The sequence below is a fragment of the Mandrillus leucophaeus genome, unplaced genomic scaffold, assembly GCF_000951045.1.
Source record: "Mandrillus leucophaeus isolate KB7577 unplaced genomic scaffold, Mleu.le_1.0 Scaffold12, whole genome shotgun sequence".
NCBI lineage: Eukaryota > Metazoa > Chordata > Mammalia > Primates > Cercopithecidae > Mandrillus > Mandrillus leucophaeus.
The window spans coordinates 3,897,030-3,922,314 of NW_012100320.1; the positions used below are offsets into that span (position 1 = coordinate 3,897,030).

At 41.4% G+C, this 25,285-nt stretch overlaps 2 protein-coding genes across 8 annotated transcripts in view; one reads left to right on the forward strand and one right to left on the reverse strand.

The window, feature by feature from the left end:
* The window catches only part of VWA9 (von Willebrand factor A domain containing 9), a 33,005-nt gene extending 12,237 nt beyond the window's left edge, over positions 1–20,768 (reverse strand). The window contains exons 1-10 of one of the 7 annotated variants that reach the window (XM_011968267.1): positions 20,222–20,631; positions 19,320–19,353; positions 16,860–17,126; positions 15,150–15,257; positions 9,133–9,288; positions 8,227–8,345; positions 7,679–7,821; positions 4,758–4,850; positions 2,402–2,546; positions 584–717 (exon numbers count right to left, since the gene is read on the reverse strand). In XM_011968267.1, the coding sequence (XP_011823657.1) occupies positions 584–717; positions 2,402–2,546; positions 4,758–4,850; positions 7,679–7,821; positions 8,227–8,345; positions 9,133–9,288; positions 15,150–15,257; positions 16,860–17,126; positions 19,320–19,353; positions 20,222–20,247 (1,225 nt within the window). In that variant the 5' untranslated portion in view covers positions 20,248–20,631. Of the gene's footprint in view, positions 1–583; positions 718–2,401; positions 2,547–4,757; positions 4,851–7,678; positions 7,822–8,226; positions 8,346–9,132; positions 9,289–15,149; positions 15,258–16,859; positions 17,144–19,319; positions 19,354–20,221 lie in introns of all 7 variants that reach the window. The other 6 variants (XM_011968303.1, XM_011968294.1, XM_011968279.1 and 3 more) reach the window with 6 other exon arrangements.
* Positions 20,746–25,285, forward strand: part of SLC24A1 (solute carrier family 24 (sodium/potassium/calcium exchanger), member 1) — a 45,049-nt gene continuing 40,509 nt past the window's right edge. Inside the window, exon 1 of the mRNA XM_011968249.1 lies at positions 20,746–22,094. The gene's annotated coding sequence lies outside the window, so the exon portion shown is untranslated. The remainder of the gene's footprint in view (positions 22,095–25,285) is intronic.

Consider the following 25,285-nt stretch of genomic DNA (forward strand, 5'->3'; position numbering starts at 1 on the left):
CAAATTCTGGAGAGAGATCAGGTGAGACCAGAGCTACAGATTTGGGAAATGTGAAGTTATTACAGCTGATAAAATAACCAAGGGAGAAGAATAACCAAAGAGAAGAGGGCAAAGAACAACATGTTGGAAATCATGAGGCAAGGGAAAGAAAAGACAAAACAAAGACAAAAAGAAAAGTATGCCAAAGAAAAAGTCAAATAGGTACCAGAAGCAATGTCAGGAAAGCTACAGAAAAACAGTTTCAAGAAGGAAGGATTACAGTATCTAGGAATGACAGGAAATTACTTGAGTTGAACTATAGTACACCAAGAAAAAAAATTATGGAGATTAGCTTTTCACTCTAAGCCACTGAAGAGTTTATTTATTTAAAGCAATCTAAATGTTGATTTCTCCCGAGCTGTAAAATTCAGGAGTTCAAACATCAAACTCTCTTCACGTTTTCCATGTACACATCCAGCATCATCTGAGACCATGGCATACTAGTAAGGGAGATGAGTCAGTTCTCTGACTGCACAGTCAGAGACATTGAGAAGAGCAGAATGAAAACAAAGTCAAGATAAGTAAAATCTGATCTGGATTATACCTGAAATAGGACCCAATTGTGCCATTTTCCCTAGCCATGGGAGAGGTTCTGGGCCAGGCTCAAAGAGAGACATCATGAGGTTTGATTTCTTCTTGCTGTCAGCTTGGGAGTAGAGCATTCCATGCCATTCAGGACTAGATGGAAAGAAGACAGAAGATCAGAAGAACATCAAGCCTGAGACTGTCAAGTTAAATAAGTCTAGCCTGTATTTTTCTCTTGAGAGACACAGGCTTCAGCTTTGAAATTAGGCACATTACTTTTACCAAAGCCAAATCCTAAACCTGAAAATGCATACTGCTCTCCCCTAATATTTCCATTCTTCTGGGATATTTATTATTATTCAGGTAAAATTATGTGGATATGGAAATCAAAAGCAGTTTTGAAAGAGAAAAAACAAATCATAAAGTGTAGCAAGTAGCTGGAGAGGTGATGAGGAGGGGTAAAGGCTGTGACCTATAGGTCCTGTCAGCTGCCTCACTAAGCCACTCACAGCAGCACCAAGAGAAGCCCTTCTACCACAGGGCACAAGGCCATCATCCTGTTCTGTAAGAGAGACTCTGTCCCCAGTTTCTCAAAGGGTCCCAAATGATTCTCATATTCAAACCAGTACAAGTAGCTTGGGTGCCAAGAAATATAGCAGACTAATACCTAGTAAGATCTGCATTCCTCTTTTTGGACCAGATAATTTTAACTGTAGCAGAAATGGAGCCATGCTTCCTTTGATTAATCCTAACCTCTTGATCTAAATCAGCCAACCCCAGGTAGTGGCCAGAAAATGATCAGGGACCTCCTCTTTTCTAACAATATGTATTATAGAAAGGGAAATAGATGGTTTTGCAGATTTTGAGACTTCAGAAAATGTAAAAGCTAATGGGGTTTCCTCACAGGGAAGGAACACAGCAGAATGATTATGAGGCTCTGGAGTCAGAATGCATGGGTAAGAATCATGGCTCTTTCATTACTAGCTGTGTGACCTTGGGCAAGTTCCACAACCTCTCTAAGCCTCAGTCTCCTCATCTATAAAATAGGGATAATGCTGATACCTCCCATATAGTGTTGTTATGAGGGATTAAATGTGCTAACATATGTAAAATACCTAGAGGAGTGCCTGGCACATAATAAAATGCTCAATGTTATCAGCATCTTTTTTTTGTTTAGTTCTATCCCCTCATTTTATAGATGAGGAGTCTGTGAATCTTGCCTAAGATCCTAAAGCAAGTTAGCATTGCTATAACCAGAACCCAGGTATTCTAGATAGGATTAGAAATAGGAAAATTGAGAAAGGATATAAAATAAAAGCAACATAATTAAAAGGCTCACTCCACACTTCTTCTAGGGAATGATTAAAAGAGTAGTTTAGAAGGTAATAGCAGCTGGGCACTGTGGCTCAATACCCATAATCCCAGCATTTTGGGAGGCCAAGGTGGGAGGATCCTTGAGCCCAGGAGTTCAAGACCAGTCTGGGCAATACAGTGAGACCCCACTTTTATAAATTAAAAAAAAAAAAAAAAAATTAGCCAGGTATGGTGGTGCACACCTGGGTCCTGGCTACTTGGAAGGCAGAGATGGGAGGACTGCTTGAGCCTGGAGGTTGAAGCTACAGTGAGCCGTGATCATGCCACCATAACCCTGGGGGACAGAGCAAGATCTTGACTCAAAAAAAAAAAAAAAGGAATGTAGTAGCAGGTGAGAAAGTGTGGCAGGAAAAGGAAAAAGTGACAAGGACCTTTCTATTTCTTTCAGAAAAGTCTGCAAAATACTTCACTTTGTAAAATGATTTTCCCTTTCATTCAACCAAATGTAAACAAAGTCTCCTACCCTAATTGAACAATCGCTACCATTCCTTCCACTTTTAGGCTACCATGGAGCAGGACACAAAAGTTGGGTATTTTGCCTGCAATCTGATTGGCTGAATTTTCATCTTCATTGTCATCAGTGATGCCAGTACCCACCTCATCACCTTCTGTGAAAAAAAAGAGATAACAGGTCAGACTGAAATTACCTACAAAAACCCCAAACCCCAATTTATACTCTTGGATGTTTCTAGCCTTTAAGGGATAGTGTAGAGTTCTAAGGGAATATTATAACACAGGAAAAACTCATTCCAGTTTTCCCATGTCTACATAAAAGTCAGTTTCCACACATTATATGAATTCCATTTATATAAAACATCCAGAATAGGCAAATCTATATATAGAGAAAGGATATTAGCAGTTATTTGGGGTAAGGGAAATGGGGGGAGGTGTCTGGGAGTTGATAAAGGGTACAGGGTTTCTTTTTGGGGTTATAAAAAAGTTCTCAAATTGATTGTGGTGATGGTTGCACAACTCTGCAAATATACTAAAACCCACAAACCACTTTAAATGGGTGAAGTATACGGTATGTGAATTATATCTCAGTAAAGCTGCTGCACACACAAAAATCCATTTTCCACAGTTCCACTAGGATGTTTAGTTGGATGCTATCTGGAAGCTTCAGGCACCCATTTAAACAGAATTAGATACAGAGATGTCAAGTATATTCATAACCAACAGGCTTAAGGCAGCACATGCATGTGAGTTCCCAAAGATAAACAATGATTACTCTATAAGCTTCTTGACTGGATTCTCCAGGTTCTCTCACACTCTGCTGACAGATGAATCTTCCTACAATTAACTTCTCTCTGAAAATATCTATGTCTGTTCTGTTTTGTTCAAAGACTTTCTAATTCAACAGGAAGAATTTGCCCAGTTTAGCTAGACAATTCAACAGCCCTTACAACACGGCCCTATTCTGCCTTCCCATATTTTCCTTTTTCTTTTTTTCTGAGATGGAGTCTTGCTCTGTCGCTCAGGCTGGAGGGCAGTGGCGCGATCTCGGCTCACTGTAAACTCCGCCCACGGGTTCATGCCATTCTCCTGCCTCAGCCTCCTGAGTAGCTGGGACTACAGGTGCCTGCCACCACCCCCGGCTAATTTTTTTTTTTTTTTTTTTTTTTTTGTATTTTTAGTAGAGATCGGGTTTCACTGTGTTAGCCAGGATGGTCTCAATCTCCTGACCTCGTGATCTGCCCGCCTCAGCCTCCCAAAGTGCTGGGATTACAGGTGTGAGCCACCACGCCTGCCCACCTTCCTATATTTTTCTTTTCACTATTCTCCTACATAAATGGTTTATTTTGCTCAATTTCTTTTTTGGCCGTTATACTGGCATGCAGAATTCCCCAGGGCCTTAGAAATAAGGGAAATCTGCCTGTTCTCTGAGAATAATAATTATCAACACAGTTGAGTATATATCAAGATTATACTATACTTGATATATACTCAGATTATATATCTGTGAGTATATACCAAGATTCTGTCTGTGAACATATGATTGGTTATAGAATATCCAATACTCCAACTGAGATAACCTGGGCATAAATGGAATGTGGTCATTACTCAGTATGTGAAAACCTGACTACATACACTTCTTAGAGAAAGCTGATAAATATAAAGTGGATGGTCAGCCTAAAACAGAGAAAAAGATAATTTTAAGGGTAGAACTAGGATTTGAACCTGTAGCCAGACAGGGACCAGAGCTCCTGCTCTATACCCACCACAGCACAGTGCCACCCTTGATAAAGAGAATTTTAAAGAGCTAGAGTCTAGCATTCTCCAGAGAGATGCTGAATTTGGGGAGATGACTTTATAGTTCCTACAGATATATGCTGCAGTAAGGAGGACTCACAAGGGCCTGCATTCACCCATTTGTTCAACAATATTTACTGAGTATCTACTATGTGCTGAGCACTAGTAGAACAAAGAACAGATGTGATTCTTCCCCTTATAAAGCTGTATTTGACCTGCACATTTATCAAGTAACCTTCTGATAACTACTTAAGCTTTCTCAGCATGTTACTACTAGAAAAGGCAGAGAGCCCCGGATGAGGGACTAAGCATTCTTATCTCTAAAGAGGATCTCCACTGTAAATTCACAAACTAACACACAGTAAATAGGTGTCAAAATGTTTCTACCATGTAAAGCAGAATTACTTTTCTGCTATATTAGGCAATATTCCATTTTCTAAAATCCAATTCTGTAACTATTCCTTTCCCCTAAATTCTGCAAAATGGGCTATCCTACTATCTAAGATTTAAGAATAACTTCAGTTAATAAGATGCTTCAGACATATCACTGGAATAGGAAGAGAACTCACCTTTGTTAAGTGCTATAGGTAAGACCAGATGTCTGGACAGAACTGGGGGACTTGAAATATCAGCTATATCAATAAATCCCACTATTTCCAAATCTGAAAAGAAGGAATCAACATAGAATTAATTCATTCTATGGAAAAGTACATTATTTTCTGTGTATTAGATTTCACAAATGCACTGTTTAGGTTGTGGTTTCAAATATGATGACTGGGAAAGTTATTAGATTTCTCTATGGGGTCGTCCAATAATTTGCATTTTAAGTTGCTCAGGAAATAATGATAACTGTCATTTATTTAATGAGTTTAAGTTATATGACAAAATCTGCTAAATTTTATTTTTATAAGGTTAAGACCCCAGCCAAGGCAAAAACTGAAAGGCTAATCCCTCTGTGTAGTCAGGGATGTTCAGGTCACCAGGGGGCATCATAGTCAAACACTTCCACAGCAACTACAATCAGCCTTTGAAGAATAAAGCTATTGTATTAAAAACATCTCTCTGAGAAAGAACTGTATTTTATACAAAACTAGGGTAAGCAGTCTAAATATGACAATGATTTCTCTGCTTTATAGAAGCTGTAGTAAAGACCAAAAGTATTTGTTGAAAACCTTAAATAAATAAAAATAAATGTAACCAAAAGAACTTAAAAATTTCGATTATATAATATAAAAACTTAAAAAACAATACAAATTACAAAGAAGAAAAAGTCACTCATTCATAATCAAAGGAAATCTCTATTAATATTTTATTGATGTGCTTTTCAAGTCTTTCTTCTAGATTAATACCCATATTTTCAAAAGAATTTTTAAAAATCAGAACATGGTGAACACCTTATATTTTTCTTTTTTTTTTTTGAGACAGAGTTTCGCTCTTGTTGCCCAGGCTGGAGTACAATGGTGCAATCTCAGCTAACTGCAACCTCTGCCTCCCGAGTTCAAGTGATTATCCTGCCTCAGCCTCCCAAGTAGCTGGGATTACAGACAAGTGCCACCACGCCTGACTAATTTTGTATTTTTAGTAGAAATGGGGTTTCTCCATGTTGGTCAGGCTGGTCTCCTGACCCCAGGTGATCCGCCTACCTCGGCCTCCCAAAGTGCTGGGACTACAGGCACGAGCCACTGCGCCTGGCCATATTTCTAATGTATTAGGAAGTGTGCTTCTCTGGAGATTTGCTGTCCTTACCTCCCTTAGCTGAGTAATAAATTCATTAGTATAAGCAGCTAGATATTTTTCATTTGAGTAGGAAAGGGTCTACTATATTTGAGAGTAGTTTAGCTGCAAGAAAGATCTCCCACTAAGAGTTTATATGGGAAAGAAAAGATCTATTCAAATTTACTCTTCGAAAAAGGATGGGAAGGAAGTGGAATCTAACTGTTATGAAGGCAACAAGACTTTTGGTACAGCTTAACATACTGCTGTCTAGTCACAGTAGAAGAGATGGATGCCTTGCTTCTAGATAGCCAGAAGCTAAAGGCACAAAAAGTAAAAAGACTGTTCACGGTCCCTCACTCCAAAACTCCTTAAAAATCCATATACCTCAAACAATGAGCATTCACTGCACATTTAATTCTAATCATTTATTGACTGAACAATTATCTATTGGGCACCTACTAAGTGTCAGGCACTATGCTGGACATCAAGGCTGTAATGGTGACTGAAACACTGACAATATCCAACCCTAAAAGGTTTAACATGCACCTAATATTCAAGGAGTCCACCCACCAATTGGAGGTAAGTCTCCTCTCCACTGCTCCTTGCTATTTTTGACTCTTCACTTTGCCAGCCTCAGTTAAGCATAGTATTAGCAACACGAACCAGGTAAAAGCTGTGGTAACATCACTTTCTTTCAGTCATAATATAAGTAGCAGGACTAGAAGAGTACACTATATCGGATCTAAGAACTCCAAGACCATCTGGTTGATTCTCCCTACCTAGCAAATAAGAACTAGAGGAAGGCTTCCCAGGGTCACACAGCAAGAGTCATACTGCAAAGTATAGAAGCTAGTCCTTCTTATTTTTTTTTTTTTCTTTTTTTTTTTTGAGACGGAGTCTCACTCTGTCGCCCAGGCTGGAGTGCAGTGGCGGGATCTCGGCTCACTGCAAGCTCCGCCTCCCGGGTTCCCGCCATTCTCCTGCCTCAGCCTCCTGAGTAGCTGGGACTACAGGCGCTGCCACCTCGCCCGCCTAGTTTTTTGTTTTTTTTTTTTGTAGAGATGGGGTTTCACCGTGTTAGCCAGGATGGTCTCGATCTCCTGACCTCGTGATCCGCCCGTCTCGGCCTCCCAAAGTGCTGGGATTATAGGCTTGAGCCACCGCGCCCGGCCGCTAGCCCTTCTTATATGACCTTAATTATGACACTAATTAAGTCCAGTATCTCTATTAAGAATCATCTCAAAGATTTCAATGCTAGTGAATATGGCTATGATTTCCAACTCTAATAATTCATGGTTATAATTATCTAGGATTGGAGATCAACTGATGACCTTACCATAAAAAACCAATATTCTGCCACCCCTTAGGTAATGAATCTTCCAATCCAAAGTGCTGATGACAACAGCACCCTAGTACAGGTTGAGTATCCCCTATCTGAAAATCTGAAATCCAAAATGCTCCAAAATCCACAACTATTACACATGCATGAAGCTGACACAAAGCTCAAACGAAATGATGCTCACTGGAGCACTTTGGATTTTCAGATTAAGGATGCTCAATCACTAAGTAAAATGCAACTATCCCAAAACCCAAAAAAATCTGAAATCTGAAGCACTTCTGGTCCCAAGCATTTTGGGTAAGGAATACTCAACCTGTATCACAATATATATATTTCTTTTTAACCTTCTTAGACAGAGAAGAGAGTAAAAGTCACAAGTTAGAAGAAAGTAAGGATAACAGAGAAACTAAGAAAGAAGTTTTTTAAAAAAGTTACCTGTGTTAATGACTTTAGGGATAGGATCAATTTCTTCATCTACAACAAAAGGTTCTGGCCTGGGGAAGACTTGTACATCAGCAGTTAGGTGGCCACACTTGAGAACAGCATGGAAAGGCGTATATGCCAGATCTATCAGTTTTCTAGAATATGAAAATTAATAGTTATAGAAGAGTAATACGATACATATAAAGTTAATTTTTCAAGACGCAAGGGTTGTTTTCCTTTCAAGTTGGTTCCAAAACTAAGATCTGACCATCTGTAAAACAGAACAAAATCTGACATTTTTGGTGAGGAAATTTCAATGCTGAAAAGCCCAAGAGCAAGTTAATTTGAAATTGCTGAGTCATTACAAGGAAGTCAGTATCTACAGGCAGTATAGATTTACTTTAAAAAGTCATTACTACCAATCACTTTATCTGAAAAATGTACAACTTGGGGAAAATGAAATGACACAATTAGGAACAGTAAAACAGATAGTCTTTCTGGATGTCAAAATATAATACTGAATTGTAAAGAAGGCAAAAGAACTCTAAGCATATACTCACCCAAACATAGACTGTACATTCTTCAAGCACAGGGGGCCATCAATAGTAAAAATCTGCCCTTCACCATTGTTTAAATCTATGAGACGTTCAAGGCATTCCAAGGAATCAGTGCTCTGGAGCTATAAAGCAAAACAGATGACCCTTAAAGTGGCTGGCACAAAATGCCAGATTATTATCAGCACACCAAGGTCAAAGCCATTACAATAACACAGGCAATAAATAACAGATGATTTTTTTAACAGCCAATGTGAGAAGAAAATAACTACAACAATTTTGACTCAAGGTTACCAAAGAGGAATGTTGCGTAAAATGACACAGGTAGAGCTATTTCATTTAGGAGTAGTTTTGCAAAGATTCTCAGAGGTGACCACAGTTAGTATTTACACAGCATCTTTCCTCCAAAGTGTTTCTAACATCTTTTGGTGAGAACCATCATTATCTACATTTTACAGACAGAAAAACTGAGGGGAAAAAAGGTTAAATCACTTTCCCAAATGAATGGGAAAACAAAGAATGTTTAAGTGTTTAATAAAACATATATCAGAATAATGTTATTTTACTCTTCTGTCAAAGTCAAAGCACACTACTGTCAACATTTCTGGTGGAATGGAGATAAGAATTCTTATATAAGGGAAATGAATAACGCTAAAAAGAACACCTTGACCCTTTATCCATCAGCAGGATGGATAACAACTCCAGCTATGTTCCCCAGATGGGGCAACACTCTGAAATTTCAAAGAACATTTGAGACCCAGAATCTTTTCAAATAAAATGACCAGCCTCAGCTGAAACCAATGGAGTTCAATACTACAGTATATACAATATAGCACTAGTGGTATGTACTGAAAAATAAACTAAGCTGTAAAATATGCCTAATCAAACTAAAAACTTAGTAAAAGGTATTACCTCCTCCAAATTCGCCATGCACATGATATATAACTTAGATGGGAAAGGAAAAGGTAGTGGAAACCTGTTGCTCTCACTTCGTTGATTTTGAGTAGCTAAGGAATGTCGTAGTGACCCTCTACCAATGCCAAGACAGCCGTCTGTCACCAGGACAACCTGTTTGTAAAAAGAGAGAGGAGGCTGTAGATTAAATTACATATTTAAAGCAGTCCCATTTAGCAATGTCTTCACTGCTAGAGAGGGGCACCAGGTCTGGGTACAGTTGCTCAAGCCTGTAATCCTAGTGCTTTGGGAGGTCAAGGCAGGAGGATTGCTTGAGCCAAGGAGTTCAAGACCAGCCTTGACAACATAAGGAGACCCTATCTCCACAAAAACTTTAAAAAAAATTAGGAGTGGTGGCATGCACCTGTGGTCCCAGCAAGTTGGGAGGCTGAGGTGGGAGGATCACTTGAGCCTGGGAGGTCAAGGCTGCAGTGAGCCGTGGTCACATCACTGTACTCCAGCCTATGCAAAGAGAGACTCTGTCTTTTTAAAACAAAACAAGCCGGGCGCGGTGGCTCAAGCCTGTAATCCCAGCACTTTGGGAGGCTGAGACGGACGGATCACGAGGTCTGGAGATCGAGACCATCCTGGCTAACACGGTGAAACCCCGTCTCTACTAAAAAATACAAAAAACTAGCCAGGCGAGGTGGCGGGCGCCTGTAGTCCCAGCTACTCAGGAGGCTGAGGCAGGAGAATGGCGTAAACCCGGGAGGCGGAGCTTGCAGTGAGCTGAGATCTGGCCACTGCACTCCAGCCTGGGTGACAGAGCGAGACTCCGTCTCAAAATAAATAAATAAAATAAAATAAAACAAAACAAAACAAAACAAAACAAAAAAGCAGGCCTGACATGGTGGCTCACGCCTGTAATCCCAGCACTTTGGGAAGCCAAGGCAGGCAGATAACTTGAGGCCAGGAGTTCAAGACCAGCCTAGGCAACATGGTGAAACCCTGTCTCTACAAAAAATAGAAAAATTAACTGGGCATGGTGGTGTGTGCCTGCAGGCCCAGCTACTTGGGAGGCTGAGATAGGAGGATCACTTGAGTCTGGGAAGTTGAGGCTACAGTGAGTATGCCACTGCAGTCCAGCCTGGGTGACAGAGTGAGACTCTGTTTCGAAAAACAAAACAAAACCTCAACCCGTACCCCCCGCCAAAAAAAAAATCCAAAAAAGGGCATGAGAAAATTTTGTGGGGTGCTAGAACCCCACTCTACATTATAGGATAAAGAATACTATGTCTTAGTTGTAGTAGTAGTTATACAGGTGTATACATTTGTCAAAACTCAGTGAACTGTGTACTTAAGATCAATGCATTTTACTCTACTTCATCTAATAAAATATTTTTTAAAAGCTTGCCTCTGAACACCTAAAAAAGGACAAAAACCTTCACAACCAATTCTTACTTAATTGTATTAAAACTAGAACCCCAGGCCGGGCGCGGTGGCTCAAGCCTGTAATCCCAGCACTTTGGGAGGCTGAGGCGGGCGGATCACGAGGTCTGGAGATCGAGACCATCCTGGCTAACACAGTGAAACCCCGTCTCTACTAAAAAATACAAAAAACTAGCCTGGCGAGGTGGCGGGCGCCTGTGGTCCCAGCTACTCGGGAGGCTGAGGCAGGAGAATGGCGTAAACCCGGGAGGCGGAGCTTGCAGTGAGCTGAGATCTGGCCACTGCACTCCAGCCTGGGCGACAGAGCCAGACTCTGTCTCAAAAAAAAAAAAAAACAAAAAACAACTAGAACCCCAATTCTTAGATAAGGAGTTGGTATCTAACATACCAATGTCAAATATGGAATGAAGATTCATTTCACATGTGCTCCTAGGAAGTACCAGTATAGTAGTCTGAACTTTGCTACTTTATTTTCAAAGATGACAAACTCTACGCCTGGTCAACTAAAATGACACCTGGTTAAAATATGTATTTATAAAGGCTATTTAACCAGAAATATACAAGATCTTTAAAATGCATTCTTAATCAACCTGTAATTTGAAAAAAACAATAAAATATACCAACAATGGATAGTAACTGCAAAATCATTTTCCTTTTCTTCATTGCTTCAGAATGATCCTGTGGGGGACAGACTTCCCACGCATCCCAGGAGAGGATTATTTTTGCTTTCCCTAGCCTAGTCCGGTAACCTGATGATAATAGGCAATTAAGGCAGTTTTGTTTTGTTTTTTTTGACATGGAATCTCACTCTGTCACCCAGGCTAGAGTGCAGTGGTGTGATTTCGGCTCACTACACCCTCTGCTTCCCAGGTTCAAGTGATTCTCCTGCCTCAGCCTCCCGAGCAGTTGGGACTACAGGCGTATGCCACAACACCCACCTAATTTTTGTATTTTTAGTAGAGACAGAGTTTCACCATATTGGCCAGGATGGTCTCGAACTCCTGACCTTGTGATCTGTCTGCCTCGGCCTCCCAAAGTGCTGGGATTACACGTGTGAGCCACTGCGCCCGGCCCTTAAGGCAGTATTAAGTGGTGGCACTGTGTGAAATATCAAGATTGGCACTTACTGATAAAGCCCAAGAATGCTTAGTAGAGGTCCCCTGGAAGGATGTTATCTTTTGGCATGATAGTCAATTGACTACAAGGCAATTTCCTTTTCTAGGTATCAACAATTGCTATATAATGATTTACCTCCACCAGCTTTTTCAGATGTTATGGGATAATGAAATATTTCATGAATGTCAAAATGAAACAGACTTTACTAAATAACAAAGACAGAGTACAGCTGTCTAAAACCTTGGTTAAGGCTGGGTGTGGTGGCTGACAGCTGTAATCCCAGCACTTTGGGAGGCTCAGGCCAGAGGATCACTTGAGACCAGGAGTTCGAGACCAACCTGACAAACACAGCAAAACCCTGTCTACTAAAAATACAAAAATTAGCCGGGTGTGGTAGTGCACTTCTGTAGGGCATGGTGGCACACTCCTGTAGTCCCAGCTATTCATCAGGTGTCTGAGGCATGAGAATCATTTAAGCCCGAAGGCAGAGGTTGCAGTGAGCTGAGATCATGCCACTGCACTCCAGCCTGGGTGACACAGCAAGACTGTGTTTCAAAAAAATAATAATAAGAAAGCAAATCTTGGCTAAAAATTCCACTTTTTTTTTTTTTTTTTTAAGACAGAGTCTCGGTCTGTCGCCCAGGATGGAGTGCAGTGGCACGTTCTCAGCTCACTACAAACTCCGCCTCCCAGGTTAAGTGATTCTCCTACCACAGCCTCCTGGGTAGCTAGGATTACAGGCGAATGCCACCACACCTCCCTAATTTTTGTATTTTTAGTAAAGACAGGGTTTCACCATGTTGGCCAGGCTGGTCTTTAACTCCTGACTTCAGATGATCTGCCCACCTCAGCCTCCCAAAGTGTTGGGATTACAGGTGTGAGCCATTGTGCCTGGAAAAAAATTCCACATTTAACAAGTTTGTTATATAGTAACTGATTATAGAAACAATAACCAGTAACCACCACCTCTACTACAATGTTTTTTGTTTTTTTTTGAGACAGAGTTTCTCTCTTGTTGCCCAGGCTGGAGTGCAATGAATGGCACGTCTCAGCTGACTGTTGCAACCTCTGCCTCCCCAGTTCAAGTGATTCTCCTGCTTTAGCCTCCTGAGTAGCTGGGATTACAGGCATGTGCCACCATGCCTGGCTAATTTTTGTGTTTTTACTAGAGACAGATTCAGGCTTGGCCCCTTGCCCTCAGGTTACATACAGTATATCTCAAATTCAGATTCTTCCTTTTTTTCAAAAGAAGAAAATCATAAAAGTCAGAAGTCTGCATGATGCACAAGGTCTGGTTCTTAAAATCTGAATTTCTCCTCTAAAACCAAAGAAGAAATAGCAAATGAAACTGTGCTACCTGCTAGCTTTCAGTTCAGAAGATACTGACAACAAAACTTCATTTATTCACTATAATGTTAGGAAATAAGACATCCTATATGCATGGATTTACCAAAATAAATAATAAGCTATATTATTTATTTAAGCTGAGATGCCATAAAAAGTTTTTTTATTTCTGAAAAGAAATTGATCAAAAGGCATTTATTGACTTCTTTAGCAAGTATCCACTATATTCTATAAAACAGGGTGGTTTTCACAAGAAAAAATGTTTTTGTTGTTTTCTAAAGGTGAATTTACTGGGATATAATTTACATGCAGTAAAATCACTCTTTTTAGTGTACAGTTCTATGAGTTTTGACAGTTGCATTCAGTCGTGTAACCACCCCCACGAACAAGGTAAAGAACAGTTCCAGCACGTCCCAGATTCCCTCCTGCTTCTTTTGAGTCAATTCATACCTTTCCCTGACTCCCAGGCAACTACAATCTTATTTTATTTTTTTTTAAGACAGGACCTCACTATGTTGTCCAGGCTGGTCTTGAACTCCTGGGCTCAAGTTATCTTCCCACCTTGGCTTCAAAAAGTGCTAGGATTACAGGTGTGAGCCACCATGCCTGGCTACAATCTTTTTTGTTTTATTAAAAAATAAATACTAGTGATACTACCGACACTACTGAGGAATCCTGTGTTTGACCCTATAATGAAAAGTCACACACCAGGGGCCAGCAAACCATGGCCCACAGGCTAAATCTGGCCCACTGTCTGTTTTTGTAAATAACGTTTTATTTAAACACAGCCCTGCCCATTCATTTACTTATTATCTATGGCTCCTTTTATGCTATAATAGCCGAGCTGAGTAGTTGCCACAGACACCTACGAAGCATAAAATACAAAAAAAGCTTGCGGACTCCTGTTGTAGACTATTATGATATTTCTTTTAGCAATGTTTCTTTTTCCTTCAAAATATGTTACTACTTTTCAAAAGTATCTGTATAGAGCAAATTTCCAGTTGTCTTTTTCTGCTACTACTCTGCTCTGATTTGATGCTAGTGTGGCCTACTGTGGAGTCTAAGTAAAGAGCAAAAGATTTTATGTTTGTTTGTTTTTGCCACAGTCTCGCTCTGTCGCTAGGCTGGAGTGCAGTGGTGCAACCTCGGCTGACTGCAACCTCCGCCTCCTAGGTTCAAGTGATTCTCCTGCCTCAGCCTCCAGAGTAGCTGGGACTACAGGTGCACGCCGCCATACCCAGCTAATTTTTGTATTTTTAGTAGAGATGGGGGTTTCACCATGTTGGCCAGGATGGTCTCGATCTCTTGACCTGGTGATCCATCCGCCTTGGCCTCCCAAAGTGCTGGGATTACAGGCATGAGCCACCGCGCCTGGCCAGATGTTATGTTTTATGCTCCTCACTTTTAAGACAACTCAATTGAGAAGATTAAAAGTTTGCTGAATAAAGCTGGGCATAGTGGCTCACCCCTGTAATCCTAGCACTTTGGGAGATGAGGTGGGTGGATCACCAGAGCCCAGGAGTTTGAGACCAGCCTGGGCAACATGGCAAAACCCGGTCTCTACAAAAAAATGTAAAAAATTAGCCAGATGTGGTAGCATTTGCCTGTAGTCTCAGCTATTCAGGAGGCTGAAGTGGGAGAATCACCTAAGCCTGGGTGGTTGAAGCTCCAGTGAGCCATGATAGCTCCACTGCACTCCAGTCTGGGCAACAAAGTGAGACCCTGTGTCCTAAAAGAAGAAAAAAGAAGTCTGCTGAATAATTGCATTGAGATAATGAAGACAAGCTATGTTATACTGATGTTTACAATTTTATCACTCAAAATTATAATGACCCCTTCCAAGGAGTATAGTTCAAAAATTCCACTGTGAGCCCTTTGTATTTTATATAACATTACTAGTTTGCAATAAGTCAATTTACTAGGAGGATGCTTTCCTTAAGGCATAATTTTGCTGCTTTCTGAACGCATTAGTGTTGATTTAGTACCTTCACTTAAGAAGATACCAATAGAGTAAAACGTAGTCTGTAGAAATTACAATGCATGCTGTGTCAGAGCCTGAAGAAAATCGAAGCACCTTAGTGGTTAATGTTGTTAACTTAGAGCAATGAAAAAGAATTGATCATTACCTGGCAAGGAATTGCACCACCCCATTCTTGCTGAACGATATTGCAAACACCAACTAATGCAGACTCCAAGCAGGTTTTGTCATAATCATCCATATTACTTAGTGCTTCCTTATTGAATAAAAGATAAAATTGCTAGTTACTCTTTAGTTTTAATTAGTTATTAGAAAACAACATAAATTGTTCAAAGTATGAATGTTACACAGGGGACACTGATGTATCTGAGAGCACCAAAGCATAGCCTCTTAAAGAAAAATGCTAGAAAAGACTTCTTCAACTATTAAAGATAGTGAAAAGAATTCCGTTTATTCTGTCCTCTTATCAGGTAAGAGTGAACAGTCCACCAAGTTTACATCTTTATAAGCGGACCTTGAAGGAAAAAATTAAAAGGAACTTTTAAACACATCACAAAAATAATAACAAAATCTACTGAATATTAACTATGGTCTAAGTAACATCCTAGGCACTTTTATGTATTTAGGTATCACAATAAAACTATAAGGTATAGATTACTAACCCTATCTTTAAATGAAGTAATTAAAGTATAGAAAGATTAAATAACTTTCCCAGGTCTCATGACTAAAGGTGGCAGAACCTGGATTTGTAAGTATGTAGTTTGACTTCAGGGTTCCTGGTCTAAAACATTACGTCTCACTCCTTATATAGCAATTCTCTAAATTTCAGAACTGCAGAACATCAGAAATCCTTAGTTTATTCACCTGTAAGAAAGTCAGCATATATACCAAAAGTTTAATATCCTTTTACACGAAAAAAAATTAAAAAAACTTTTTTTAAGTCAGTGTAATTTAAAAAAAAAGCTTTTAAGTCACTTAAAAAATCTGAGATAATAAAAGGAATTATTTAACAAAATTTTGTTACTTGTATTAAAAAATTCAAACTGTATTGAGCCTGGATTTCTAAACCACCTAACAATTGTTAAACTGTTCAGTTTAATTCCACAAACACTTCTTTTTTTTTCCCCCTTCTTTTTATTAAAAATAGAGACGGGATCTTGCCATATTGCCCAGGCTGGTCTCAAACTCCTGGGCTCAAGTGATCCTCTCGCCTTGGCCTCCCAAAGTGCTGGGATTACAGGCGTGAGCCACCACACCTGGCCAACAGACACTTCTTGACTGCTCACCATGGGTAAGACACTGTGTTAGGCACTGCTGGAAATACTATCATTTAGAGATGTTGTCAGAAAGTAAATTCTGACATGACACAGAAAACACCTTTGAAAGATAGTATCTACCAATTGAGATTTTAAAATTTTAATTTATTGGTATCAAAATCAAAGCTATTTGTTGGAAAGGAAATATCATTTTGAATTACTCTAGAACAAGAAAGGGCTAATTTTTCATTTCCTCAAATTTTATGGGAGAGTAGAAAAAAATTAAGTGTTGAGCCTAAAGACCCTAAATTTTAGGGAATGGAGCACTACATCCTGAGATGCTCACTTTTCCACAGAGAATTCCAGAAAACCAAGAGAGGAAAATAAGGGAAAAACTCACAGCTCTAACTCATAGCTGTACCGAAGAAACAGCAGGCATTAAGACCTACTGGTTGTGAATTCTTGTTGTTTAGCTACACATATTAAGTATTAATAGACTTACTAAATAATGCCAAAGTTCTAAATGTTCAATGCATTATAACACAGTTTTCCTCCCGATAAATTTAGGCCCTGTACATACAATAACTTACTACTTTTTGTACCTGTAGGGTATTATAATCTCTTGTGAAGGGGACCATCAACTCCCAAAGTGATGAGAAAACCACGAGTGCTGTAAATTCAAGCTTGTAATTTGTGGCCATGTGCTCAAACAGCATCGTTAAACCATGGGCTGCTAGGTGCTTACGCTGGTATTCCTCGGACCCCTCAATAGACACAGGTCGGGTCATGGAAAGGGATACATCCATTACCACCACTGTCGGCATGATGAAAACGATCCCAGTGTTCCCAATCAGAATGCAAACAGACAGCTATAAACAGAGAAATGCTGTAGAAAATAAATAAGGTCTTACATGTCATGGAGAGAAAAGAATATTTTTCACCATAACTTTAATTTCCCAGAAATTAGCAGAGGCAAACACCATTTAAGTTGAGGTGAGGAATAATCCCTAGGGAACTCAGTGAGAGGGAAGTGAGCAGCTTAGTTCATTGTAAGGACCACTCTTAGAATCACCCATTAAGTGACCATAAATCAAGGACTATCTAAATATATCTACTGGAAAAAAAAAAAAAAAAAAAAAAAAAAAAAGCCCTGCTAACTTCAGGTAGTTGACTTTCACACATTTGACTTTTACGCAACTTAATAAACTCCTACATCTCCTCTCTAACACTTAATTTACTGAAGAGCATTTCTAATTGTCATATGGTGGTGCTATCTGACAATCAACCATTGTTTTTTGGTACCGTCACAACCTTTTTGCAGTATTAGTGCATGTGTTTAATTATTTTGTTGGTTGGTGCCCTTGTTTTAGTAAAATGAATGCCAAATATAAAAATGAAAGGACTAGTAAAGTCATAAACCAAATTAGACAAATTGGAAATCATTAAGCATAACAAAAGTAATAAAATGCTAGCCTCAGTAGTACTCATTGTACATCAACTGGCCAATGGTACTTCAACTGTGAAGGAAAAGAACAAAATTAAAGAATATTTAAGGCCAGGCACAGTGGCTCATGCCTGTAATCCCAGCACTTTGGGAGGCCCAGGTGGGCAGATCTCTTGAGGTCAGGAGTTTGAGACCAGCCTGGCCAATATGGTGAAACCCTGTCTCTACACTAAAAATACAAAAATCAGCCGAGCGTGGTGGCTACTTGGGAGGCTGAGGCACAAGAATCGCTTGAACACAAGAGGCAGAAGTTGTAGTAAGCTGAGATCATGCCACTGCACTCCAGCCTGGGTGACAGAGCAAGGCTCCATCTCAAGAAAAGAAAAAAAGAAAAGAAAGTTATAAAGCTGGAATTATCTCACGAAATTGTGTAGAAAAGTCAAAATGTAGAAATGGAGTTATTCAAAATTATGGATTGAGAATTAGCATAAAGAAAACATTTTGGTGCTCAAAAATAAAAAAGTTTACAGATACACAGACCTGCTCACAGGAATACAGCTTGCTGCTACTCTATTATTAAGCAACCTGTAGTCTACTGACATGATGAAATATCATAAAACTATAAATGAATATGTACTATAGATAGCAAAAATAATTATAGAAAGCATTAGTAACTGAGAAAAGCAGGCCCCAGAACTGTATTATACATTGCTTACAACTTCATAAAAATCATAATGCATATATACAATTAGAGAGATTAGGTGGATATAAACAGTTACAAATTTAATGTTCACAACTTTCTTTTTTGGGATTCACTTCAAAACATTTAACAGTAGCCAGACTGCTTGTTTAAGGATAGTGCCCAGCTGCAAATGTGTCATATTCTAAAATTCCATTTTTTTTTTTATGAGATGGGGTCTTGCTGTGTTGCTCAGGCTGGAGTGCAGTGGCGTGATCTCTGCTCACTGCAAGCACCGCCTCCTGGGTTCACGCCATTCTTCTGCCTCAGCCTCCCGAGTAGCTGTGACTACAGGTGCGTGTCACCATACCTGGCTAATTTTTGTATTTTTAGTAGAGACAGGGTTTCACCACATTGGTCAGGCTGGTCTCGAACTCCTGACCTTGTGATCCACCCACCTCTGCCTCCCAAAGTGCTGGGATTATAGGCGTGAGCCACCGTGCCGGGCCAAAATTCCATTTGTAAGCAGGCTGTTTTGAACTCAGAATACACTGGTTTATGGAAACAATGTTGACAACTCAGGTTGTAATCATAGGCGTAAAAGAAGAAACTGAAAGTTCCCGAACGATGGTTCAATCAACCAGTATAGGCCTGATTAAAAAAAAAAAAAAGTGAGGTCCTGCACAATATTGGTTCAACTACACCATTACATATGCTCACTAAGGGCAAGGACCATGCCAGATTTTGTCCATGATGTCTCCTCAAAACTTATCACAGTAACTGGCACATAGTAGGTGCCCAACAATTTGATAATAACTAATGAACTACCCCTAAATCACAAGATATACCATATATTATTTAGCAAAATACATTATAAATGTTAACTCTGGACACCAGAAACACATTTCCTCTTCTCATTCAAGCAGAGATATGGGGGACTCCCTCGCCTCTGCCCAGCTCCTGTGGTAGTCCCATTCATGCAAGGATGCCTTTTTACAAGTTGAGGATCATGAGGAGTACTGCCCTCACGTCTTAGGAGAATGGGAGGAAACATTTACACAGACTTAGATCAAATACAAAAAAGCACTTTTAGCCCGTGAAATCTGCTGTTGACAGATGACAGCTGGCAGTCTTGCCTTCTCTGAAGACACCTCTGGAACTGGCTCTTTCTCCCAACTGATGCATTTGTGTCTACTCCCAAATGTACCTCCTTAACAGTTACAAAGTCGTGGGAAATCAATTTAGTACTCAGGTTGGAGTAAAGAAGGGAACTGAAAATTCCTGAAGGATAGTTCATTCAAGCAGTCTAGGCCTGATTAAACAAAAAAACAAAAAGGCCAGGCACGCCTGTAATCCCCGCACTTTGGGAGGCCTAGACTGGCAGATCACCTGAGGTCAGGAGTTCAAGACCAGTCTGACCAATATGGTGAAACCCCATCTCTACTAAAAATACAAAAATTAGCCAGACGTGGTGGCGTGCGCCTGTAGTTCCAGTTACTTGGGAGGCTGAGACAGGAGAATTGCTTGAACCTGGAAGGCAGAGGTTGCAGGGAGCCGCGATCACGCCACTGCTCTCCAGCCTGGGCGACAGAGCGAGACTCTGTCTCAGAAAAAAAGAAAAAGAAAAAAAAAATCCCTGCCCACCACAGTCTCGCAATTTTGTGAGAACAACACTATGTATTCCTTACTTGGGTGGATTCTGAGCCTCAAGTCTCCCACCGCCACCCACTTCCCATGTGTACTGTTCAAACAACTAGGGCTCTTCTTTCTCAAGAATGGTCTGAAAAATAGGCCCAAGCCACCTATTTGGCCTTGAATACCAATTGTCCATCAGCTATAATTCCCCAGTTCTCAGATACAACTTCATCTCTAAAAGTCCAGACTGAAAATCGCATCTGGGAGATGTATTTTTACCTTAAAAATCAGTCAAGAAAATGTGAGATCTGGAAGTCTCTCACGGAAAGGGGGGGCAGAGCGGGGCTGAGCAGAGGGCGAAACCGTGCAGTTTACGCGGAGCTGGGGACCCCGAGCCTGAAACAGAGGGGAGGACGGGAGCAGCGCCCCGGCACTGGCGCCTCAGGGACGGCGCGGGGCGGCCGCCAGGGTGGCGGGAAGGCCAAGCGCTGGCCCTGGGTTGTTCCTCACCCCTATCCCCTTCACCTGTAACCCCAATAAGCAACGAAAGGCAGCAACGGGCCCTCGGCCTCCCACTCACCCCGTGCCCATCGCCGGACACAGTCCGTCACCATAAACTTTCCGCCCGCGCGCCACAGCCGGAACTATAGGGCCGCGCGACAGAAGGGAACCCGGCGCCGACACTCTGCACTAGGCGGGGCGGTCCTTGGCGAGCTTCAGGGTCGCCCGGGTAGGGTTCTGGCTCAGCCCGGAAGGACGCTAGGGGGCGCGGCCTCTCCTCGCGATGGCCAATCCGCGACCACCCCTCTCCTCCCACAAATCCCCCATTTCTCTGAACCTTGTGTGGGTCGGGGCTTCTCGCCCTGTCTCTCTGCATTGCCCTGTATCTCTCCCCATTCTCGGAGTTTTTTCTCCCCTTCCTGCCCCACTGACCCATGGGCCTCACCTGGCCCTGTGACTCTGTGACCGCTTCACACTTTTGTCCCCTCACTTCCCTGGGCCCTATCGGTGCACGAGCCCAACCCTTCCTGCTGTTTTCCTCGTCACTCTTCAGCCCCCGCTCTCATATCCTCTGAACCGGTTGACAGAATCCTCTTCCTATTCTTTTTAGACTACAGTTCCTGACCTACAATTCCTGGCCGGGAGCGGTGGCTCAGGACTATAATCCCAGCACTTTGGGAGGCCAGGTGGGCGGATCACTTCAGGCCAGGAGTTTGAGACCAGCCTGGGCTTTGGTGAAAACCCGCTCTTTACTAAAATACAAAAATTAGCCGGGCATGGTGGAGGGCGCCTGTAATCCCAGCTACTTGGGAGGCTAAGACACGAGAATTTCAGGCTTTTGGGGAAAAAAAACCCCAAAACTGTAATTCCTGGCTGAGGTACGCTTTGTATATCCTTTTTAGCTGACCTGAGCCCAATTTACCTCAAGACTTGGCCCCATGGTCTCCTCAGCCCAAATGCTCACTTTATTCCCCCATCCCCTCTTTGAGGGGCCTTCGTTCCCCTCACCCTGGACAAGGCATGCATGCTCAGATTTCCCTGTAAAGCAACATGGGCTCTTGCCTGCCACTCTGGCCGCCTGGTGTCTCCATTGTAGCCTGTGCCTCAGTGAAGTCCTTAAGAGGGCAAGAGGTGACTTTCTTTCTAACCATGTAGGTAGCCAGGGAATCCCAGCTAGAGATAGGCTTAGATGGATGCCAGCAGGCCCCTGAGTAGTTATGGTTCAAAGAATAATGTGGAACCACGTAGGTTACAGAGTGAGTACAGAAAGGCCTCTAGAAGGCTGCAGGCATTTGCCTTTTTCTTTTAGCTGATGGGATGGGGTGAGATTAGGGGATGGGACAAGGAAGGCGGATGCTTTGAACTGAACAGACGAGTCTATCTGACTTCTCACAGCTTGTTCTGTGGGAGAGTGTGGGTCCAGTTGCTTGTAGTTTTTTCCTGTCCCTGGGAATATCCCTGCCAGCACTGGGGCCCAGGGCCCTGCAGACTGCCCTGTGCTTCAAAACTTCTTTCCCCAACCTGGCTCATCTCATCATGTCAAGACCTAGTTATGCTTGAGCAGGCATTGGGCTCCAGGTAAGTAAGGCTGCAGCCTGATAACTTAGTCATAATTTCTAATCTTTCCCTATTGGGAGGGATGTGGCCAAGAATGTGTGGGTAAGCAAGTGTCTGGTTACCCCTAATGTGACAATGACTTAGCCACAGGGTTACTGTCCTCCTGGTAATTCTGGCTCAGTTGCAAGGTCTGATTCATTACCTTACCCAACCCTAAAGCTTAAGTTAGTTCGCTGATGGACGATCAAATCTTGTGACCTAGTTCTTCTGAATAACAGACTTTGGGAGACTTGGAAAGCAAAAAATCAATATATTAAATTGATGATAAAAGGCACAACTGCCAGAAGGACTGTGTTACTTAGGGCAACTAGTTTGTTTTTCCTCCTTAGTGGAATCCCATTACAAATCAGAAGGTTGTTCAGTGACTATAACATCAGAGAACATCAGCACAAAGGTTAGAAGGTCTTAAAGGAGGTGTCTTTCAAGCCATAGCTGACTGATGAATTTCTTTTCCCCAGTCAAGCAACCCTCAGCATTTGCATGTTTCCACACACACATTAAAGGAAATCAATAAGTAAGTTTCTTTTGCATAATCTCTCATTCCCTTTATTTTTTCCTGGCTCGAAACAGTGGACTGCTGTCCCAAAGGCTTTGAAAGGCAGTTTGATCCCCACTCTGACAGAGTAAAGGTTAATGACAGAAAAACCATGGCTCTCACAGGGGCCAGGTACTGGGGAACTCAAAGGGAAGTCTAGATATCTAAATCTCCTAGAGCACGTGTTGAAAATGCAGATTCCCAGGCCTTGCCAAGTGAAATGGAAATGGAATTTCATGACTTGGTGCTTGAGAATCTTGTTAAGTTCCCAGGGTGATTTGTGTGTGTGTGTGTGTGTGTGTGTGTGTGTGTGTGGTGACAGGGTCTCTGTCACCCAGGCTGGAGCACAGTGGCATAGTCATGACTTATTGCAGCCTTGACTTCCTGAGTTTAAGCAATCCCCCCTAACCTCAACCTCCCAAGTAGCTGGGACACTACAGGCACGTGCCACCATGCCTGGCTAAGTTTTAAATTTTTTGTAGAGATGGGGGTCTCACTGTGTTGCCCAGTGTGGTCTTGAACTCCTGAGTTCAAGCGATCCTCCCTCCTTGGCCTCCCAAAGTGCCAGGATTACAGGCATGAGCCACTGCATTTGGCCCCAAGATGATTGTTCATCTACAGAGATAAGGGGTAGGGAATGAGTAAGTGAAGAAAAGGCTGAGGGGTGGGGAAGGGGAAAGCAGTGGGCCTACTTCTCTTTTCCATTCTTCCCTCTCTTCTCACACTCCCATGATGTCCTTTGCCCTGCATTTCCCTTCCTGCCCCTCTAGTCTGGAGAGTGTTCACTCCCAAATCATACTTCTAAGCTCCAGCCTCTTCCTCTCATCATTCCCCCCTCACTATTTCACTGTTTTCACCAAAGCAGAAGTCAAAAAATATCATAAATATGACCCTTCTCTCTTCTGAAAAAAAAATTTATTATGGAAAATTTCAAACATAGACAAAGATAGGGAGATTAGGATAATAAATCCCTGTGTTCCCTTCACCCAGTTTCTGCTGTCAATGCAATCCTCATCTCGTTTCATGTACACCCCTACCGACTTCTCCCCACATATTATTTTGATGCAGATCCCAGATAGAATGTTTCCTTATGTATCTTTAAAAGAGAACTTAAAAATATATAATTACAATACCATTATCAAATTTAACATAATTAACAATAAATCCCTAAGATCATCAAATATCTAATCAGCTTTCAAATATTCAGTTGTGTCATAAATATCATAAATTTTACTTTTTTACACTTTGGTTATTTGAATCAGGATCCAAGTAAGATCCAGATATTGAAATCCGTTGCTATATCTCAGAAGTCTCTTTTAATCCATAGGTTTCTCCCTCTTTTCCTTTGAAATGTATTTGGAAAACTGTGCTCCCCCTCCTTTTAAAATTGCTCTCAATCCTCTTTCAGTTTTTTCCAGAGCATTTGAGAAAACCACAAAGCTTCTATTTTAAATAATGAAAAGACTCACTGAACAAAGAAAAGCTTTTACACATTTCCAATTCCAATTAACTTTGCCTCTGCTCTGAAAATAGGGTGAGCTTTATCCACCGCTGGATCCCCCAGGGTCTGGCATGTGATGGTGGATGTGCATTTGTGGAAAGAAGATAGGAGGGCAGTAAGAGAGGTTACTGGAAAAAAAAAAATTTCAAAGGGGAAAACGGAGAAAACTTGGTAGATACTACATTTCTCTAAGAAAGTAGAAAGGAACTTCTTTATTCCATACACTCTTTCCTTTGAAAAGTGCTATAAAGGCCTAGTGTGGTGGCTCCCAGCGCTTTGGGAGGTGGAGGCAGGAGAATCGCTTCAGCCCAGCTGTTCGAGACTAGCCTGGGCAATATAGCAAGACCTTGTCTCTACAAAAATTAAAATTAACCGGGTGTGGTGGTGTGCACCTGTAATCCTAGCTACTCAGGAGGCTGAGGCAGGAGGATTGTTTGAGCTCAAGAGTTCAAGGCTGCAGTGAGCTATGATTGTGCCACTGCACTCCAGCCAGGACAAGATCTTATCTCTAAAAACAAACAAACAAACAAACAAAATGCTATCAAGTCTAAATTTTTAAAGGCCCCTCATATCTGGGCCCTGACCTATCTTGCCAGGCTCACCACTCACCCTCTTAAAACCTTGGGGGCATCTTTCAATGAAAAAGAAGATAAAGCCAAATAAAACTAGTTTTTAAAAAATTATAAAAGGTAATTTGTAAGGCTGGGAGGCCAGGCATGGATTACTCACACCTGTAATCCCAGCACTTTGGGAGGCTGAGGTGGGTAGATCACTTGAGGTCAGGTGTTTGAGACAAGCCTGATCAACATGGTGTAACCCGGTCTCTACTACAAATACAATAATTAGCCAGCTGTCGTGGTGGGCACCTGTATTCAGCTGCTCGGAAGGCTGAGGCATGAGAATCACCTGAACCCGGGAGGTGGAGGTTGCAGTGAACTAAGATCGCACCACTGCACTCCAGCCTGGGCAAGAGAGCAAGACCCTGTCTCAAAAAAAAAAAAAAAAAATTAATTTGTGTCTATGGAGAAAAATTCAAAGTTAATTTTAATTTTTTTTTAATCATACTTTAAGTTCTAGGGTACATGTGCACAAAGTGCAGGTTTGATACATAGGTAT